Source organism: Cryptomeria japonica, chromosome 2 (assembly GCF_030272615.1).
Source record: "Cryptomeria japonica chromosome 2, Sugi_1.0, whole genome shotgun sequence".
NCBI classification, from domain to species: Eukaryota; Viridiplantae; Streptophyta; class Pinopsida; order Cupressales; family Cupressaceae; genus Cryptomeria; species Cryptomeria japonica.
In genome coordinates this window covers 15,390,720-15,411,165 of record NC_081406.1, presented here as the reverse complement: position 1 = coordinate 15,411,165, position 20,446 = coordinate 15,390,720, and the positions used below count along the sequence as shown (strand labels likewise).

The window sequence follows — 20,446 nt, the reverse complement described above, 5'->3', positions numbered from 1 at the left end:
CAAAGATTGTTGCCAAGATGTTGTTGTAAAAGACTTGTAACTTCATTGAAGAAATGGTGAAATTTATGGGTCGATTCGACAATTTGCATGGTCTCTATACTTCTCGTATTTGATTTCATGTTATTAGATGAGTGGAAGAAATGTGCTTGATTGATGGTGGAATTCGTATATCCATACTACTAGCAGTTTGTTGATTGCAGACTTGCCTTGTGTAGTCAACTGGAATCATTCAGCTTAAGCTTAACTTCAATTGTCGCTTCTTCATTGATATGCATCAACCTGATGGTGTCTATGCCTGCAGTGATGATTTGAACATCATAAAGCTTTCCTTCGAAGATCGCACTAACCTTGTGGAGATGGTCCTGCGATGTCAAAACAAGACTTAGTTAGAATTCCGTCAAAGATCATTCATTGCTCGTACATTCTTAGTATTAGAATTAGATCCTTTCCTCGCCCTCATCTTTTTTTTCCTTTTTTCAAGTCAAAGCTAGTAAGATCCTGTGTTCCAGCAATATTCAAAGCAGATCAAACGTTCAATCATCAAATGTAAGTCCCCTTGTGATTCCAGCAAATCACATCATACCACAGAGAGCTTATCCACACGTAGAGATCTTACAACGAAGAACCTTGGAGTCATTCTGATTGATCCTTTTTTGCGATATCTTCAACAATCAGAGGCTTTACTCAAGAGAGGATAAGGTACCTTTAGGTATTTTATTATGTGTTTGATAGTGTACAAAATACACGTCAACAAGTTGGTGCTTCATCTTTGTGTGAAGTTGATGCTTCATATCTTGTAGGTTGGTGCCTACATTCAGTAGTAGGAGTTGGTGCTTCCAGTGCGTTGGTACTAACAAATCAAGTTAGGGGTCGATGCCTCTAGTAGGTTGGTGCCTACAAACTTTGTAAAAGAGATCCATTTTATAAGCATTTATTGACATGGTTTTCCCATTTAGGTTTCCACGTAAAATTTGTGTCTTGGTGTTCTTATTTGTCTATATATATATATATATATATATATATATATCGAATAAGCTTTATACATGTTAAGTTGTGAAAGAAATTGAAATTCTTTAATATACTGATTCACCCCCCTCCCCTCTCAGTATATTTGAGTGCTCTTCAATTAATACATATAATGTATTATTACAATTAATATATATAAATAATATATATATATATTCTTGTACTTGTACCCGTGCCCAAGGGAAAAAAATTGCTATACCTGCACCTGCATCCCGTACCAACACCCATACCCAAATCAGCAACTTAGCTTTTTTGCATTGGCAGCAACAAAAGTCTTACAACATATGTGTGGTCAATAAGTTGACAAAAGTTAAACAAATGAAAAATTCAAAAAAAAAAAACGAAGTCCTCACAAACAAAGTTATTAGAGATATTCTGAATAGGAAAACAAAATGGCCATCTCATGTAGTGATTAGACCCAAACCTCAATTGAGTTCACACGAAAACGAAACAACCATCCCCTATGTAAATTCCTCTTTAAAATGGGGAATCTAGAAACAGATTTTTTGATTGTTGTACCGCCATACCCACACTTGTATCCTGTACCAGCGACCATACCCAAATCGGCAACTTAGCTTTTGGTGATTAGACCCAACCTCAATTGAGTTCACACAAAAACAAAACAATCATTCCCTATGTAAATTCCTCTTTAAAATAAGTTGAAGCTACAAGAAAGATGAATATCCTTATGATTTTTACAAGAAAATATTTATTTTTCTTTCAAACTGATATTTGACTTTTTCCCATCTATGTGATTATGTGCAATTCATGTAAATACCCTTATAAGATATTCGTGAAAAGTGGGTGTTGCGAGGCGGGGGAAATATTTTAAACAATATATTAAGTGAAAAGAACGGAGAGAAAATAAACCCAAGAGAAAACAAGGCTAAAGAATTAATAGATTATAATCGGGATATGAAAGGGTGTGATGGTTTGGAAACCATCTTCCTGGAATATTGTATAAACTAGGGAGTGCAATGAAGGAAGAGGAACTCAAGTCATCCAAGGAAGATTGTGGATTAGGCAAGCAGCAGGCATTTGAGAAGAGAAACACAGAATGTATCCAACTTAAGGTACAGTATCCACTGCACACTGTCCTGGCCAGGGCTATAGAGCATGAATATGTGTTTATTCAATCTGATTCCACTTAGATTGTGGCAATCGCTTAGGGGGCTTATGCCACAAATTATTCCTCCAGTGCAAGTAGCCATTCAAGAGGGTGTCTCAGGTAAGTAATGGCTTTGTTGTCATTTGAACACATTTGAAAAATGTGTGTGCGATTTTGGTATATCTCTGGTCAAATCCTTTAAAATAGTTAATTGATACACTCTATTGATAGATCTATTTCCAAGGACATACACATTTTTATGTAAATTAAAATTTGAAGGCTTAAAAACAAATGAATACATTTTAAATATTTACTTCACAGAATACTACAACCCACTGCCCATATTGAATATAATCCAAATTGTCTATCATCTGATTATATTTGAGAATGACAATTTGGTATAAGTGCTAAACTTCCTATGCCATATATGTTACCATGTAAATATTTTATTGTTGGTCTACATAAATTATTCAATCTCCATTATATATCTCCACACTCACACATAAGGTAAGTTTAGATAATTGCAAAAACCTTTACTCCCACAACTGTGTATTTTGGGTTAGACTAACCATTTAGTTCTGCTGTGGCTCATCCTTCCATTGCCAAAATGGAAAATTAAAAAATATATCATGTGTTTGTGATTAAATTATTGGAAGGGAATATAATAATCCATTATCATGATAGCTAAATATATATTATTCAGTAACTGTGAGTTGCTTTAATAAACTTTTGTGGGCAACTTTAAGAATAACTATTATGATTTGTTTCAAAGTTATGAATAGACGAACAACATTATGGCTTATACAAAAGGTAAAGGCGGCAAAAATAGTCATTAGGTTTGTGGCAAAAAGGTCATTAGTGTTTACCCAGATGCACCATGTTGTTTACTTATTATTTTAAAGCTAATAGTCTACACCTGTATGTATGCATTGAACTAAGTAACTTATTCAATATTATACTATTTAGATATAAATTATGTTTTATATTTAGGTAAACAATAATCATATCTCGGACTCACAATCTCTTATCTTAACTTCAGAAGGTAGTTGGAACATAATCTTTTAACTCGAACCAACCTCCAAACAATATAAAACAAATGCTAAAGTTATGCCCAATAAAATATGATGCTTGGTACCAAGTAATGCTAAGATACCAGATTCGGCTCCCGTAGCCCAGGTGGTGGTCCAGGTCCGGTCCCAATCCGGGTCTGGGTCCAGTGCCTATTCGGCCCTGGGTTTGCACCAGATTCAGCAGATTTGGTGAGAATAAGAAACAGTGTTTGTGCAATACAGAATGAAATTTGAAAACAAAATAGCCTGTCTTGCCTCCGCCTGCAATGGAAGAGGAAGCTTTAGCTGAAATATCCGGCACTCGGATAATGCTTCAAAACTGATTTGGGTTTTCCTTTTTACTCATGTTTTGTTTCATCATAATGTAATATTGCGACATGCAAACATGCAGATTGAACATGCAAGATGAACAATATAGATTTTCAAGGAAATCAATCAATGAAATAACAAGAATCTAAATAAGTCAATGGTATTCTTTTGATATAGAAATGTATTACTGTTTACAAATGACATGTTGTTGTTACAAATCAGAAAATGCCTAATGCCATCAGGTAACACATACTCGGAATACCTCCATACATAAAATAACAAACCCTCTAAAAATCTGTGAGATAGATCATCAAATCTCCATGAAAACTGATCAATGATGTGCAATTATGAATCCTGAGATGAATTCACCAAGTGGGCTGATCTAGGTTTCCGTCCAAGTAGCCAAAACCTCTAGGGTTTCCGTCCTAGGGTTTACTGAACCTACAAGCTAAAGCTCTCAAGGAAAAGTTCCTTTGAAAATAACAACTCAAGAATGAATCCTCATTTCACTTTTTCTCCTTTTATAATGCTTTTCCTTTTTGAAAGTAATACTTTATTTTATTTCTTCCTTTTTTTACTTTTCCCTCCAAAAGTGACTTTTTAATTTGTCATTAACATTATCATAAAGTCACTTTATAAAATAAAGTATGACCAACTCCTAATTAATTAAATATAAATAATCCTAATGACTTAGGACTATTTAACATTTAATTAATTAATTTATTCCCTTGCATCAAACTAATTAGCCCACGGGAATAAAATAGGCTAATAATCTCCTCTAGGTGCTCACTTGGAGAAAGGGGACATTACATCAGCTTTCCAATAAAATTTATTTTTGAAGTTTTGTTTTTATTTTTTTCTTTTTCAATTTTATGTTTCTTTACTTTTTTCATTATCTCTTTCAAAACCTGGAAGATCACGAGGCTGAAGTAAACTGATAGCCTCCTCTAAATTCCTTTTATCAATATAAAAGATATATTTTCTGTAAAATAGTAAATAAAATATTAAAGTCTAGAAATATAAGTTTTTCAAATGTACTGTAAACTTCAAAGAAATCATTTAGTAATTAATTATTGGGAATTACTGAATGAAAATAGGCATACCCGTGCAGGGTCAGCTGGCAAACCAATGTCCAGGCTATCTGCAACCCACCAGTCGGTTACCAATATCTTCTTGTCCTTTCTTGCAGTAAGACAAATAGGATCATCCTATAGAAGACAAGAACATATATTGAGATACAACTCTGATAATTTCCAAAAGAACACTTTCGTGTCTATTGATAATGAAGGTATCAATAAATTCTGTTGAAATTCTACAAACATATAGTACAGTAAGTATTTTGACAATTGCTGGTCAGACAAATAAAATTGAAATTGAATTAGGAAAATTGTCTTGCTTTCATTTGCAACAAAAACTTCAAACATAGAATCAAGTATCCACAACATCGTGAATGTTAGATGAAGGTTCAATGACAAATACTGCCCCTTGGATGGCCCACCAATAAACCTAAAGAATGTGGTAGGATTATCCTTCTATAGAATAAAGTCAATTCTGGAATCACAACTTAGATCAACCTTTGAAGTGACAAGGCTACACGTGCACTTCTCACTAAGTAATTCTCCACCGCAACCAGTAGCAATAAGTGGGCTGCAACCTTAGTGATAATGCAGACAGTAACTTCCCAAAAAGTTAAAAATGCATTTCTATGCCACAAATCCATAAAAGAACTACTATACTCCCCACTCAGACGCTTGTAATGCAACTATACATATTTACATAATTTTGGAATTTATTTCTATGGCGTAGTTTTGTAGGTAAGGATTAGAGGATAAATAATAAATAAAACACTTACGTATGTAAGATGGTGTACAATGACATGAGTACAACTTGTATCGTACCGTCCCACATTGAATCCTCCACCATTTTCAAGTTCCATACAATACTGAACAAAAGTCCATTATAAATGTTAGGAAGAAAATAAGGGCAAATCAAAAATACTGGAACGCAACCACCATAGACAAGAAACACAAGGAAAGCATAGCATGCTGGAAAATAGTCTTACCAGCAAAATAAAGATGTGCATATGAAGCAAATTGTAACAGAAATTAATTTTAGGAAACTTTAACCAAATTAATAAGTTTCTTTCTCCACATCTAAGAATAAAGAGAAAGCACAAGGCATTTTGCAAAAGACAATCATTACTACTTCTAACCACGAATCATCATAGAATAATGCAAAAAGGGTTTATCCAACAAATATATTAGTAATTGTATTACTAAAAGCCAAAATGTGAATATAACAAATGGAAGTAGGTACAGTCTACCAATATCGAAGACCAAAAAGTACAAACAACAAATATCCATATTTTTTTTAGTATAAACAGCAGCAAAGAAGGTCATAAATGTGTGGCCTCTTATAAGTATGACTCAGTTTTTTAGTTTTCCTGCAGCAGATAACTCCAAAAAATGGGATGAAGGGAAGTACAATTTCATGAGCTGCAATTATAAGTGGGGTAACCTCCAGACTCTACTGCACATTCCCATTTCCTCGGAAATACTCTGTAAAAATATTATCAAAATAGGTGGTTTTCAGATGTGTAACAATGCAACTTTTCCGTTCAAGGTTATTTTATCCAGTTCTGCCGATAATTATTTCAGGAGAATCTGATATACTGATCTGTAAACTGATGAGGATACTCTTCTCAATTCCTCAACTACAGATTTCTCACACTAGCACAAAAACAATTCTTCAAAAAGATGAAATCCCCTTGTTAGAGCATCACACATTTATCTAGTTCATTAGAACACACACAGAAAACATGTAAAAAATCTAGTCAGACTAAAACGGAAAGGAAAAAGCAAGACAACAACTGGTAAGGCACATTTATTACCCTGGTGAAAACCTTAATGGGGTAAAAACTCCAAAAAGAGTGAGCTACTCCAGCTCCTTAACCGCAATTTTCAATCACTTACATGCAGATGTATGTCACTGGGACAAGAAATGAGTTCATAGCACACAATAATGGAGCTTCACATCCACATCATGCCTGTAACTCCATGAAAACACTGGTCTTCAGCCTACAGCTTTAAGAGTCTAAAATCTAAAAGAAGAATCTCACTAGTGCCAGCCCTTGCACCTTGTCTTTTCCACTTGCTTTAACTATTTGCATGCTTCAAATAGGCAGATTCCAACATAAAGTCAAGTGGAAGTGGAAGTGGAAGAGAAAACGTTTGTAGCTGCTACCTTGCCCCACAATACAAAATAACAAAACCCCCACTTCCTGTAGCCTGGCAGTTACAAAATCACCTACTGCATGAACCAGCAGTTATGAAAACCAGTGGAGCAATCACAACCCCCTCCCCTGCTCTTTCCCCACCACAATTGGTGGTTTTGACACCAACAACGAGACACTCCATTGTTTCATCTGCTCCCCTATTTTCTGACTTCCCTAAGATTATCCTAGCGCACCCCAAGGTTACCTTAACCACTAAGAATTCATCGTTGGCTTAGAAACCATCACAGCAAATAATTTTGAGTCTTGGACAGTTTTTGACTAAGAATGACAACTTTTATTGCTCAATGCAACTGTCTCGATCCAATTTACAAATCGAATACATAGAGCAATAACCTGTTCCTAGAATGGGTTTAACACTTCCAAATTTTAAGATTCCAAAAAGCCCAATTTTAAAAAGAAAATATTTTAAATATGGATCAAGCAACAAGACATGAGGGCAAAGTTCGAAAACCAGAGATATGCTGGCATCTGAAAACAAAATGATGAAAGAAATAATGGATGAGGTTGGACTTGATGAGAGATTTGCAGATGTACTTCAAGACCTGAGAGATAAAAATTGCAGTCAAATGGATGATGTAGATAACAAGGGAATTTGTAGAATATCAGAAGCCACTCCAAAAGAACAGAGGAAGCTAATAAGAGATGCAAAAGATGAAGAGGAATTGAATTCAATAAGCTTGACTGAAACATGCTTTGATTCCAAACAAAAATTGATATAAGTAAAGAAGATGGGAAAAGAAAATTGACAAGACCGGCCAAGGGCACACTCCATTTTAGCACAATCTACACAAAATATAGCCATAGAATTGCTCTTAACCAATTCTGGTGCATCTTTCTGGCTGAACAAAGAGATAAATACAATGGAAGACAGCATCAGCATCAAACATACAAAGATTTGAAATTGCTTGAGAAAATTTCTCTACAGCTTTCTACTGATGACAAGCTGTTGACCTTTTACCAAAATTAATGTGAACATTCCTAACACCCTCTCTTTTCCAAATACATTTCAACTTGCTTCTAAGATAAGGAAGAACTGTAGGGACACCAAGATAAGAGTGTTGAACCACACAAGTTTTCTAAGGAAGAGGATAGCTTTCTCCTCAATTTATGGCCTCATAGTTGTCTTTAGGCCATAGAACTTGTTGGAGCTTATGTCCAGTTTTCTATTTTATCCCATGGTTAAATTGTCCGCCCAATCTATGAAAGTGTCATCCTATGTGTATCCCCTTTGTTGTCAATTGCACAAAGTTTTTATGTGTCGCATTTAGCGAATATCAATATCCCTATGTAAACCAAATCAGAAATACTGAGAGGGGGGAGGGCGGAGAAGGGTGAATATTTCAAAAACTTTTAATACAGATAAAAACAAATCAACAAAGCTGAGCCAATAAACACTAAGAGAACACAAGAACCCTTTCAGGTAAAAAACCACGGAATCAAAAGTTTTCATAAAATAAAATGGGCACCCACCCAAAGACAACAGTGAGCTACAACTCACATAAATAGCACCAACTCAGTACAAAAGAGGCACCAACCTCAAAAGAGCTTCAACTCTATCAATAACACAGAGGCTCCAACCTCTTAATAGAAGAAATAAAATTGAACTTATAACCTCTCGAACTTCAGACTTTAACAAATATATCAGACTCCGTAAATTTCTTGTAAACCCGAGAGGAATGTCAAAGTTACCAATTCGTCCAATTTCTCTGCCGAATCCAAGTATGATTCATTTCAGAATCGGAATCGTGTTAGAATCCCTATGGAATCGAAGAGGGTTCTTGCATTTACCCCTTGAAACGCATCCACATTTTCAACCAATGCATCTGGAACAACATGGTGATTCTGTGGCGTTTTTTTTTACAAATCAACGTCAAATGCAGATTTCGAGGTTTTTTCCACTTTTTGAAATGAAAACAGGTAAACCCTAAAATCAAAATTATTTTGTTTCGCTTCAAATTTTCTTGTGCAGCAAAAGGGAACACAAGACACAACCTAGGAGAAGCACACACAACCCAGGAATGAGCATGACACAGACCAAATACGACCCAGCCGACGCAGCAGGGAAGAGCTCGACACGGGAACGTGGGCACGAAGCATGCTGAGCAACGAACACAGGCAAGCTGAGTGACAAGTCACAACACGCGGGTAGGATTAATTTGTTTTCCTCACAAATTTTGTTACAAACTATAGTCTATAGTTTTAGAATTTTTTTATTTTATTTGTTTGTTTATTAAATTATTTTATTTGTTTATTATTATAATAAGTTTAGTTTATGTACAGCCTAAGTTGGTCTAGTGGTGGAGAACTTGTGCTCTTGAAAGAGATGTCACAATTTCAAATCCCAAAGGGGGTAGGGTATGTACATCTTATCGGCTTCGACCCATTACCAATCAAAAAAAAAGTTTAGTTTATCATTCATGGTTTAGGTTTATTAGTTTGTTTAGGAAGTTGGAATTTAATTTTGAAATATAATTTTATTAATTAATCAATGATTTAAATTTATATGATAATAAATGGTAAATATTTAAATTTAATTTTAAAGTGAAAATGAAATGAATGATTATGAAAGTAAACATATTTACTTTCATAATCATTAATAATTTCATTTTCACTTTTAAATTAAATTTAAATAATTAACATTTATAATTTATTGTTTAATATTAAGTTTGAATAATTATTTTTTAACTTGTAGATAGCATAATGGCAATGACTACTAGCTCTATTCCTCAATGATCCTTCAAGACCGACCCAAATTCACCTTTATGGAAATATGTTAAAATAATAGACCACGTAAAAGGAGGTGGAACATTTAATTGGATATGCAACTTTTGTGGTGTGAAATATACTAGCTCCTACAACTGTGTCAAAGCCCATTTTTGTGTCATTGCCCAACAAGGAATCAAACCATGTCCAAGAAAGGATAAAAGGGGGTTACCACCTCAACAAATAGTGGGATATATTAGAGAGCGAGAGGAAGCAGATGCTAGAGTTGGTCGTGCCTCAAACCATCCTTTGTTGAGAGGAAGAGGAAGTAGATCAAATAGGCCCCCTACTTCTCCATCTCATAGTAATTTTCCTGATATCGTGGTAAAGAGCCACTCATTCTTGGGCAGAATTGATGAAGAACCTGTTATTGTGAAGAGAAGCAAGGGACCATTAGAGAGAGCATTTGAGAATGATGCTAGAGAGATTGCAGATCAATCGGTTGGAAGATGTCTATATGCAAACGTTTTGTCATTTAATGTGGTACGATCACCATATTGGCAAGATATGTTGAGAAAAGTAAATGAGGCATCACAAGGGTACACAGGGCCAGGTTATGAGAAGGTGCTAGCAAAGGAGGTGAAAAGCATAGACAATGCATTGGCTCCCATTAGAAAATCATGGAAACAAACAAAGGTGTCCATCATTTATGATGGATGGAAGGATACCAAAAATCAGCCATTAATTAATGTAATTGCAATGTGCTCTAAAAGGGCAATGTTTCTGAAAGTTGTGGATTGTGAGGGACAGGTGAAGGATGCACAATTTATTGCTAGCATCCTTATACAATGCATTCAGGATGTGGGGCCTCAAAATGTTGTCCAAGTAATAACGGACAATGCAAAGAATTGTAGAGTTGCAAGTATGTTGATTGAGACACGGTTTGAACATATATATTGGACACCTAGTGATGTCCACTCTCTCAACTTCATGCTACAAATGTTGGGTAAGAAAATACATTGGATCAAACAAATCTATGCTAAGGCTAAAGAGATCCAAATGTTCATCACAAACCATAGCATGTCAATGGCCATTTTCAAATCATTTTCACAGTTGGAGTTGCTAAAGGTAATTGAAACACTTCAATTTTAAAAATTTACATTTCACTTTAGTAATCACTAACTTATTTTTTAAATTTGATCATGTCTTCTTTGTATTTTAATTTTCATTTTTAATTTTTGAATAGGTTGTTGAGACTCGATTTGCATCCAACACAATTGTCTTGAGGCGACTTGTCAAGGTGCGGGAGCCACTTGCTAGCATGGTAATTAGTCAAAGTTGTTCTCTATGGAGGCAATCCAATACTAAAAGGGCAACAAATGTAAAGCACGTGATCCTAGATGACGCTTAGTGGGAACGAGTGGAATATCTTCTGAGTTTCACTGAGCCCATCATGAGTATGATCCATTATATTAACATGGATCACCCATGTTAGGGAGAGGTATACGATGGCATTGACTCGATGATTGAGAAAATGAAAGTCATTATCAATGCAAAAGAGCAAGATCTCGAAGAAACTTTCTTCAAAGAGGTTCAGTCAATTTGTGTTGAGCGGTGGAACAAAATGACCACCCCACTACATCTTGCATTTGCATTGATTCCCAAATTTTATAGTGATGAAATGCTTGCTAAGCCATCAAGGGTACCACCATGTAGAGATTCAGAAGTCAGTGAGGGGTGTAGGACAGCACTTACTAAACTCTTCTCCGATTCTGAAATGGAGGATTTAATGACTAGTGAGTTTGCTGATTTTGTAGCCTCCAATGGTCAAAGTGTTTCCGCTCTCCGTGACAAGTCTAAGAAGGATGCTCATGCTTGGTGGCACCTCAATGGCCATACATCACCACACCCTCAAACTCTTGCAATCAAACTTTTATCGCAAGTTTCTTAATTTTTATTGCTCTATACATTTATATTTTTTACTATTTTGAAATAACAAAATTATTAATTTAAAATATAAAGTTAATTTTATAATTGTCGCCCTCTAAATTTGTGTCAATTATTCAATAGGTTGCTAGTTCCTCTTCATCTGAGCAAAATTGGAGCATATACTCCTTTATCCACTTAGTGAAACGCAACCGATTGGCAGCAAGTAAGGTGGAAGAGCTAGTTTATGTGCATTCAAACTTGCGCCTTCTTACTCATAAACAAAATGAGTGCAAGGATGGGAGCACAAAGTTTTGGGATGTAGATCCAGAGCGAACTGATTTGAATTTTTCAGCTACCAACCAATCTTTACTTTCTAAGGAGTCTGTTGACATGGCTAAAATCATATTGCTACAACTCTATCCAACCAACGCAGAATAGAATGTTCTCGCTGAGTATCCTATCCTCTCTTGAAATAAGGGATCCCTAAAGCTATTTTTAAATTGATCAACGGGGACAACCTCAAGGTTCCAACTATTAGTTCATGACTGCAGGATAACTCAATTGTTTGATGTGTTTTGCTAGAAACACAAAGGGGACTTACGTGGTTAGATAAAATCAGTTTTGATTGGTACAAGTTCCCTAAGACTCTAGTCTTGACTTCATCGAATTTATCTTTATCATGATGTTGTTTCTTGAACTTCAACTTCTTGATAAAAAAAAAGAAAAAGGGGGAGAAAGAGATAGAAAGCAGCTAATTAATCTATCTAAGACAGCATATTCAAGAAAATAGACTGAAACCTTCAAAAACTAGATTCAACTTTACCAGCTAATATAGCACAATTATGTAAAACTTGATGCAATCTTCAAGGAGAGTTAGATTTTCATGCTAGTAAACATAAATGCAGAACTTTTACATCCATCCATTTGATATCAAATAACTAAACTAAGCATATAATTGGGTTCAAACTAACCATATAGTGGGAATGGCAATCAGTCAATCCTTAATGGTATGAACTCCAAGGTTTCTATCAAATACTAACCTAAAAATATTATCTGAAAACAAATTACATGACATGAAAATTAAATAGTGAAGGAGACCATGCACTCACATAAAATTAAGACAGCTTTAACTTCCATTAAATCTATATAAAATTCGCCAAAGTTTCAACAACAATCTTAGAACTTCTTGCAAAAAGAGGGAAAAATAGTCCCTTGTATAAATTTCTAAAATTGGATGAATGGCCCAAATTTAATCATACAAGTGGCCTAGATTCATCCTCCAAGGCATGGCTGCCCATACCTATTAATAAGGAACAAATATCTCCCTACCAACTACCAACTAACTAATAACTACCCAACATAAAGTTGCTCCCCAAAAAGTGCACTTGCACGGAGCTCAAAATCCGCAATGAACTTGGGTAGTTGAAAAGAAATAACTAACTCTAGGAAAGCACTTTCTCTTTTCCCGAGGTGGATTCTTTTACCAAAAATTCAACTTCCCCTTGCAAGTAATCTTTCCAAATGTCCCAGTTTGCTGCACGCTCTACCTGAACATATTCCTGAAACTTTATGCAAACTGGGAACAACTCCTTACTAGGATGAATGGGAGGATTACACACTTTGAACCGAATGCCTTCTCGATGGATGTCCACTACCCTCAGTCGTTCGCGCCAGTTTGATTAACGAGCTTCAAAAGGCTGTACGTAGAATGCCTTCTCGATGGATGTCCACTACCCTCAGTCGTTCGCGCCAGTTTGATTAACGAGCTTCAAAAGGCAATACATCTACGTACAGCCTGCTGGTGAATTCTATGTCCTCCATACAGTATGTTGTTTTATCAATCCCCAACCTATCATTCCATCGTGATACTACATCGTCACTTTCCATGTCATCTTTCCAGCCGATGACCAATGCCTTGAGGATTCACCGATATTCTCAATGCCAGACAAGGCTTCCCTGCACTCCTCCTGAATTTTTCTGATGGTGTCTGCCATGTCATTCTTCATGTTAACAATCCAATACTATTCCTTAAAGGTGTTGATATTATGGGGATCTAGAATTGTCTGCAGCGTGGGAATCCGAGTGTGAGTCTAGAATAGAACCCTCATGAGGGTAGAGCTATGTCAATCGTCTCCTAGATTTTGAAGTACTCTCTCTCTACCTCCACCATCTTTAAGTGGGTTGATTGTATATTGATTGCTATGTTGCATACATCTTTGATGATTCTCTCCCCTCTTGTCTTAATGCTCCAGATCCATTCTCTAACTGCTTTGGCAGTGTCACGCACTCCTTCAAACTCAGCAGTAGTTTTTTGTGCCAACGCCAATGGGAGAATGTGGGACTCAACAGTATGCTGTAATTGCCTATCGTTTGAAGATACAAGGAAGCTAATATTGTGAAATTGTCTTCAAACCCTTGTCCTATTTGCATGAACCATTTTTCATCGTATCGTGAAGAGCATGTATAGTTTACATTATCTGTTGTTGACAATTTTTTCTTGATTGGTTTGGACTTCACATACTTCATGCATGGCAATTGTTATTTGGGATCTTCTTATTTGTCTCGATAACATGGTCAACGCTACATAGTTACCATACATGTTTAGTCAGTCTTTGAATCTCGTGTTGTATGAGGTTGACCCATATTTATTAGATCTAGCTCTCCTTTTTCTAAGTACATTATAAACTCCGAGTTTGCACTTTGTCTAAAACTTAAGAGACAGGTTGCTATCTGATTTTCAAGAATCAAAGTATTACATTCTTGGGGTTTTAAGTATATCTATGTATCCTGTATTTTGTTTAAGACTTAGATACAGCTTGCTTTGTGACTTTCAAGCTACAGTTTTAGCAAAACTGATCAGGTCACTGTGATTCTAAATGGAACTTTTAAAACAAGTGCCACCAGTGCCCAAAGGATGTAGGTACGGGGGCATTGTTTTAAAATAGCATAATGGAATATCTGAATGAGTATCCAGCTATATCCATATATAAAACATGGAGATGTCAGTACAGGTTCAGGGTCGGAGCCCCAGTCTCCAAACCTTAGTTTCTGGTGGCTATACTTTACAAGGAGAGATGCACCAGTAGTGCCCCATTGTTTATCCAACAAGAAAACTTGTGCGAATTTTGACACGGACCAGAATTAGAAGTAATTTGCTCTGTAAAATGACTTCTGCTTACAACCATAATATGGTAGTAGCATTCCTTTATTGCAAAAAGAAATAATAATAATAATGGTCAAATAGAAGGAGCTCAACTGATAAATCATCAAGGACAGATGTTCAAATCCTCGAATCCCAAGTAAGCACATTAAATGCTCGTGCATACAAATTTTGAGTATTTAATTGGGTAAATCCCAACAGACAAGGCCAGCTCCAATTCTTAGATGAACATAGCTCGAAGAGACACTCCTTGTTACCAAAAAATATATACACCACTGGGTCGAGGCATCTTAAATGGAAAAAATAGATACAACACTCTGGCGTGGCATCTTTAACACCGAAAAAGATCCCGTACGGAGAGATTATATTCACCAAAGTTTTAAAAAATAATTAACAAATTAACTAAAATACTTAATTTTTAAATAAAAAATAAAAATATACAAGGATAAAGAAACTTTTAGGGTACACTAAAAATTTTGTGTATGGACTTGGCTTAATATTATCAAAAAGATAGCTTTTCGGTTATGTTGGGAAATATATAATATGCCTCAGAAATTTCAAAGCAAGCCAACTGTTTTTGTTTCTGTTTTCTCTTCTTTTCTCCTTGATTTCTTGCTCTTTTTATCATGAAATAAAAGCATAAAGGCAAGGGTTCGAACCACGCGACCTGAATTTCCGCGGAAGGATCAAACCCGACCAAGAAAAAACGAACCCCGTGGAATATTCTCCCTTGGCCTTCACTGCTGCATTCCACAGTATCTTCATTGCAAGGGTCTGCTAAACCCTTGGTTTTACTTTTCGGCTCCATGAATTTTTTCTTTCAACTAAATTTAATGGCCTTTCTTTGCATTCTGTAATAAATATATCGCGATCTGCTCAAGAACATTCATAAAAAGTGTGAAGGAATTGCTGGCAAAAGTTATCTCTTCGGCTGATAACATGTAACAAGAAAATAAATTTAAAATATTAGATCGAAACTGAAAGGAAAAACTATGAAGCCCAAAGTCCAATTACTCACCTGTAATAATAGTATTCGTAGATGATAAAAGTACAGAGATTGTGAACGCGAATATTTGTCCTGGATTTCTAAGCGTAAAATGGATGCCGGCAAAGAAGAGAAAGTATTTGGAGGGAGAAATTAATTCAAAGTTCTGATGCGTGGCGGGAGAACGCTAGGTTTTGCGTGCATGTCATATTTTTAAAAAAAATTCCAGATCTAGATAGGGCGAGACATTAATATTCATAATAATAATAATTGCAACACAAAAAAATTAGGATGATTCATGTCAATTATTGTATCTATTTAATTCAATTTTTAATTAGTTTAGTCGATCTTTTAATATAGAGAATTAAAATTTTAAATAAAAATTCTATAATATAATTAATTTTTTATTTAATAATTTTGAAAAAATCATTTATCTTCTTTTTTATTAGTTCTAGTCAATATAAAAATTAAATTATTATCTTTTTGTAAATTACACAATGTATTTAATTTTTTGGATCAAATTTATACTTTGATGTCATTCTATTCTAATAAATAGTTGTTATGTTCAATACGAAATAATAATTAAATATATTTGGACTATGATTGCCTTATGTGAGTCTTCTCGAAATTTTTGAACTTTTATGTCAGAGGACTAAATGGGTCATGGAAACTTTTAGGGTTCCATGCCTGAGGCATGGTTTCTACCTCAGCAAATTTCCAACTATTTTCTTATGTCTAGATTCGATTGTGCTCAAAGTTCCTTGATATTTGCAAACTGAGTTATGGGTTATACCGATTGAGGTTTTTTGGATCCAGTTTGGTGAGTAGGCATTAACCTGCTAGATTTGGGGGTTTTAGGGCTAGTTTCAGTGCTATTGTATAAGGTTTTGGTTGTGTCAAGTTTTTGTTTCACTAATTTTAATTTTCAAGTTGAAATAGAAAAGAAAACTCTTTTCTTTATATTTTTGTCTCACACTCTTGATTACTTCAAAGTACACCGTTTTCGTCATGCTTATAATGTATGTTCTTTTAATTAGGGTTGATTGGGCGTATGATTATATATACCTCTACATTGGTTTTCCTTCGAATCATTTGCATTATTTAGTCTTATACTTACGCTTGTATGCATATCTTTTCTAACACGAACCTTTTGGTTCTTTGTAGAATTTTTGTAACATGTGCAAGTGTTGTTAGCTCGATTGAGAAATGGCTCATACTAAGCAAACTGCACATAAGTCTATAGAAGGAAAGGCTCCAAGGAAACAACTTGCAACTAAGGTATGTTTATGCATATGATTTTTGTACTTTTCTTCTTGTAAAGTGGAAAATTGAACCTTAGTGAATCCCCACCTAGGAGAGAGAAAAGAAGTCACTAGGATGATTTTCACTTGGAGGAACTTTACATTCAAAAGAGAGGCTTGAATCCACTAGATCCAAATCCAAGGGAAGCAAGGATGTGAATTCCAAGTGGATTGCAAGGGTTGAAGTGTGTTTTGCCCTTTTTTGTAAATAGGAAAGTTGACTTGTTGACTATGTGGAACAGAGAGAGAAAATGAGTGAAATGAGGAGCTACCGATTCAGGATCGCGTTGTAACTTTGGATCTGAGCTAATTAGATTGATAAGAATCTGCCTTGCAAATTTGAAGAAAAGTCGTCGAGACTATGGCGAAAGTGTACATGGTCCTCCGACAAATCCGCGAAACAAAAAGGGTTTCTCCATCTCTGCAAATGGAGCCCAAACCTACAATTATAGTTGCACACCTGCAACCTACACACATAAAAGAGGGGAAGAAGGGTTGTGGTTAGGGGTTTGCCTTGAAAGAAAGTAATTGCAAATGCTGAAATATAAATAATGGAATTGTATACCTTGTAGATTTGCAATTTGGCAATGATGATTGCTTTGCTTCTTGAATGTAATCACACAAGTGTTGCATGTACCATGACAAAACCCTAACACACACACACATGCTTGCAAATGAATGTTGTAATATTTCTCCAATGGATCAATGAAGAAGACTTGAATGCTTGAATGCTTGATGATGAAGACCTTCTACTTGAATTCATGTATATTATCCCCTATCATCCTTCTCGTCAAATGAGGGAAATGAATCTCCTTTTATACATGCCTCGAGGATTAATTTTCAATCACCAAAGGCCGACAAAGAAGAAATGCAAACCCGGAAGTTGAATTGTGCATAGGAAACCAGGCAAACCCAACATAGGGCCACCCTAAGAGGTGGGGACAGGGGCGCCACCCCCCTGTCTTGCCCTATTTTGGGGCCAGACAGGGTCTGGAGGCAGGAACAGGTCCTGAGCAAGGAATAACCCAAGGGTAAAAGTGTAGAAAGGGGTCTTGGTTACGAAGGAGGATATTGTCACCAAAGTGAGGACTTCGAATGTGGTTAAAATTGTAGGGGGTGCAATTTTATGACACTACACTTCTATATAGTGACATTGGACTCTAGATATTACTATTTTTTTTTTATTTTTTGGGGTCTAGATGCTTCAAGAAAAAATCTGATGTTTTGAATCCTAATTAATGAATTTTATTTTTGTTTACTTCTCAAGTTGCTCATAAATCATCTCCTACGATTGGAAGCATGAAGAAGTCCCATGAATACCATCCTAAAACTGTTGCTCTATGGTATGAATCGTAAAACTCCACCTCATTGATTTTTTTCATAAATGGTTCTTATTTTGTAGTAATTCGTTTCTTTTTGCTTTAACATATAGTGAGATCCAAAAGTATCAGATGAGTAATGAGCTCCTAATCTGAAAGTTACCTTTCTAGAGGTTTGTGAGAGAAGTTGCTCAAGGCTTCAAGGTTTTTATTAGGATTTTGTTCAAGACATTTTGAGGGTTCGAATTAATCCCTTAACTAATTCTTGTAGAAGAATTAGTTTACAAATCACTTATCCAAGCCTCCTTGATAATCAATATAGGGACACTCATCTCAAATATGTGCAGTAGTAATGGTCGTGTTTTGTTGTTGTTAGGTATGGGTTTTCTTCAAATTTCAGATGCTTGATACAAATTGCATGCACCTTTTTCTATTTACTTGTAGACATAGTTTTAAGCAACCTACATAATTGTGTTGATTGAATTTCTAATCAAATGCTCAAGTAATTATATTCAATCATTTGATAAGTGATTTTGGCAGTGTGGTTGACAATAAATTCTTCTTATTGTATTGTATTTCAAACGAACCTACATTTCCAGAGCCATGTCATCTTCACACTCCGAGAAGTTGTAGAGGCATATCTTGTGGGCTTATTTGAAGATACCAATTTGTGTGAGATTCATGCTAAGAGGCTCACAATAATGCCCGAGGATATTTAGCTTGCTAAAAAAATTCATGGTGAAAGGGCTTAGGCCTAATCTTTTGTTGGGAATACATATATGCATTTTGTTTGGGGGGATTGTAACCTATATATGGTCTTTTGCTTTTAAGATCCCTTTTGTTTTGGGAAAAATACTCCTGAGTGTTGAATTGTTAACGCCTACACTATAAAGACTTCAATAGCTTGGGGATGATAATAAATTTCATTGAAAGTACTATGTATTTTTTAAAATGGTTGAATTTAGTGTTGTGTTGTTTACCATGCTAACTTTTAACATATTTTTGAGATGCCACTAATTCTCAATTGGATTTATACTTGTTAGGGAAGAAGCACAAATATGTCAAATTTATGTGGACTTGTTCTGAATTACAGTATCTGTCTAATTTTGCATGCTTGCTAATTTTATTGTTGGAAGTAACAGTTAGCTAGTTTCAAATTCAATAATCTAGAAGCTTCTAAGGATACTCGATTGTCTTCAAATGATAATCAGGCATAATGAAATGGATGTTTTTAGTAACATTACACAAATCATACTGATATATATCTCAATTATAAATATTTTAATATGAACATCATAAAGAAGGATTCAAGTTAAATTTATTAATAATTTGAAGAGGTGAATTAAAATGAAAGGGAAATGATTTAATAACATCCCTATTTTTCTCATGAGTTTGTATATTAAAATTCATATTTCCGACTGCACCCCGATTATATTCACTCTAGTTATTTAATCCCTAACCTTATTTGAAAGTCAAACCTTGAATATAAAAATTCATTTTCTAACTTAGAAGAATTTAGTTTCTCCAACATTAAATGATCATATTTTCTAATTGGTGAAATTCACTTATCTTTACCAAAAATAAATACATATATGACCTATCTCATTAACATTGCCTAATTCTTTATCCTTAATTTGTTTCTTTAAAGTGTAAATTAAAATATAATTAATTTTAAAGGATGAAAGTCCAATGAAATTGTACCTCTATCGGGGGCAAGTTTTTCTTTGTGGTTATTATGCAATATAAAGTGGGTAAGCTTAAAGTGTCTGCTAATGTGATAATACAATACAAAGTCTCTCTTCATCAATTCTCTAATTATAGATAATGCTAAATAATGAATATACGTGTGAACCAACTATTAATGCAGCGAATTAGATTTGATATCATGAAATAGATTTTTAATTTTCATGGGAGCTAAAGTACCTTTAGTGTCCTGTCATTCTTTGATTTTTATTTATTTTTACCCTAGAACAATAGTCATTTCATGTGTTGATGTGATACAAATTTTCCTACCTATCAAACAAGCTTTCGTGAAAAAAGTTTCTTTCATTTTGCATGGAAGTCAAGTGTTATTCCATTTACCTTATGGAATTGAGGACATGATTGTGAGACTTCTCTTTCTATTCCAAATGATCTATTGTGCATACTCACTTCCAAATTTTGTACTATAGTCAAATGAATACAACATCACACTAGTAATCCTAACACTATTGGCAGGAACTTGACACATTGCGTCCTTGT

The 20,446-nt window shown here is 35.0% G+C and overlaps 1 protein-coding gene and 1 pseudogene across 4 annotated transcripts in view; one reads left to right on the top strand and one right to left on the bottom strand.

Annotated features, from left to right (window-relative positions):
* Window positions 1–15,826, bottom strand: part of LOC131035391 (BRCT domain-containing protein At4g02110) — an 86,111-nt gene extending 70,285 nt beyond the window's left edge. Inside the window, exons 1-4 of one of the 4 annotated variants that reach the window (XM_057967089.2) lie at window positions 15,619–15,826; window positions 15,268–15,472; window positions 5,366–5,455; window positions 4,617–4,721 (exon numbers count right to left, since the gene is read on the bottom strand). In XM_057967089.2, coding sequence (XP_057823072.2) covers window positions 4,617–4,721; window positions 5,366–5,455; window positions 15,268–15,408 — 336 coding nt within the window. In that variant the 5' untranslated portion in view covers window positions 15,409–15,472; window positions 15,619–15,826. Of the gene's footprint in view, window positions 1–4,616; window positions 4,722–5,365; window positions 5,456–15,267; window positions 15,532–15,618 lie in introns of all 4 variants that reach the window. The other 3 variants (XM_057967087.2, XM_057967086.2, XM_057967088.2) reach the window with 3 other exon arrangements.
* A 965-nt stretch (window positions 15,827–16,791) lies between these two features.
* Window positions 16,792–18,957, top strand: LOC131035401 (histone H3.3-like; annotated as a pseudogene).
* The last annotated feature ends 1,489 nt before the right edge of the window (window positions 18,958–20,446 follow it).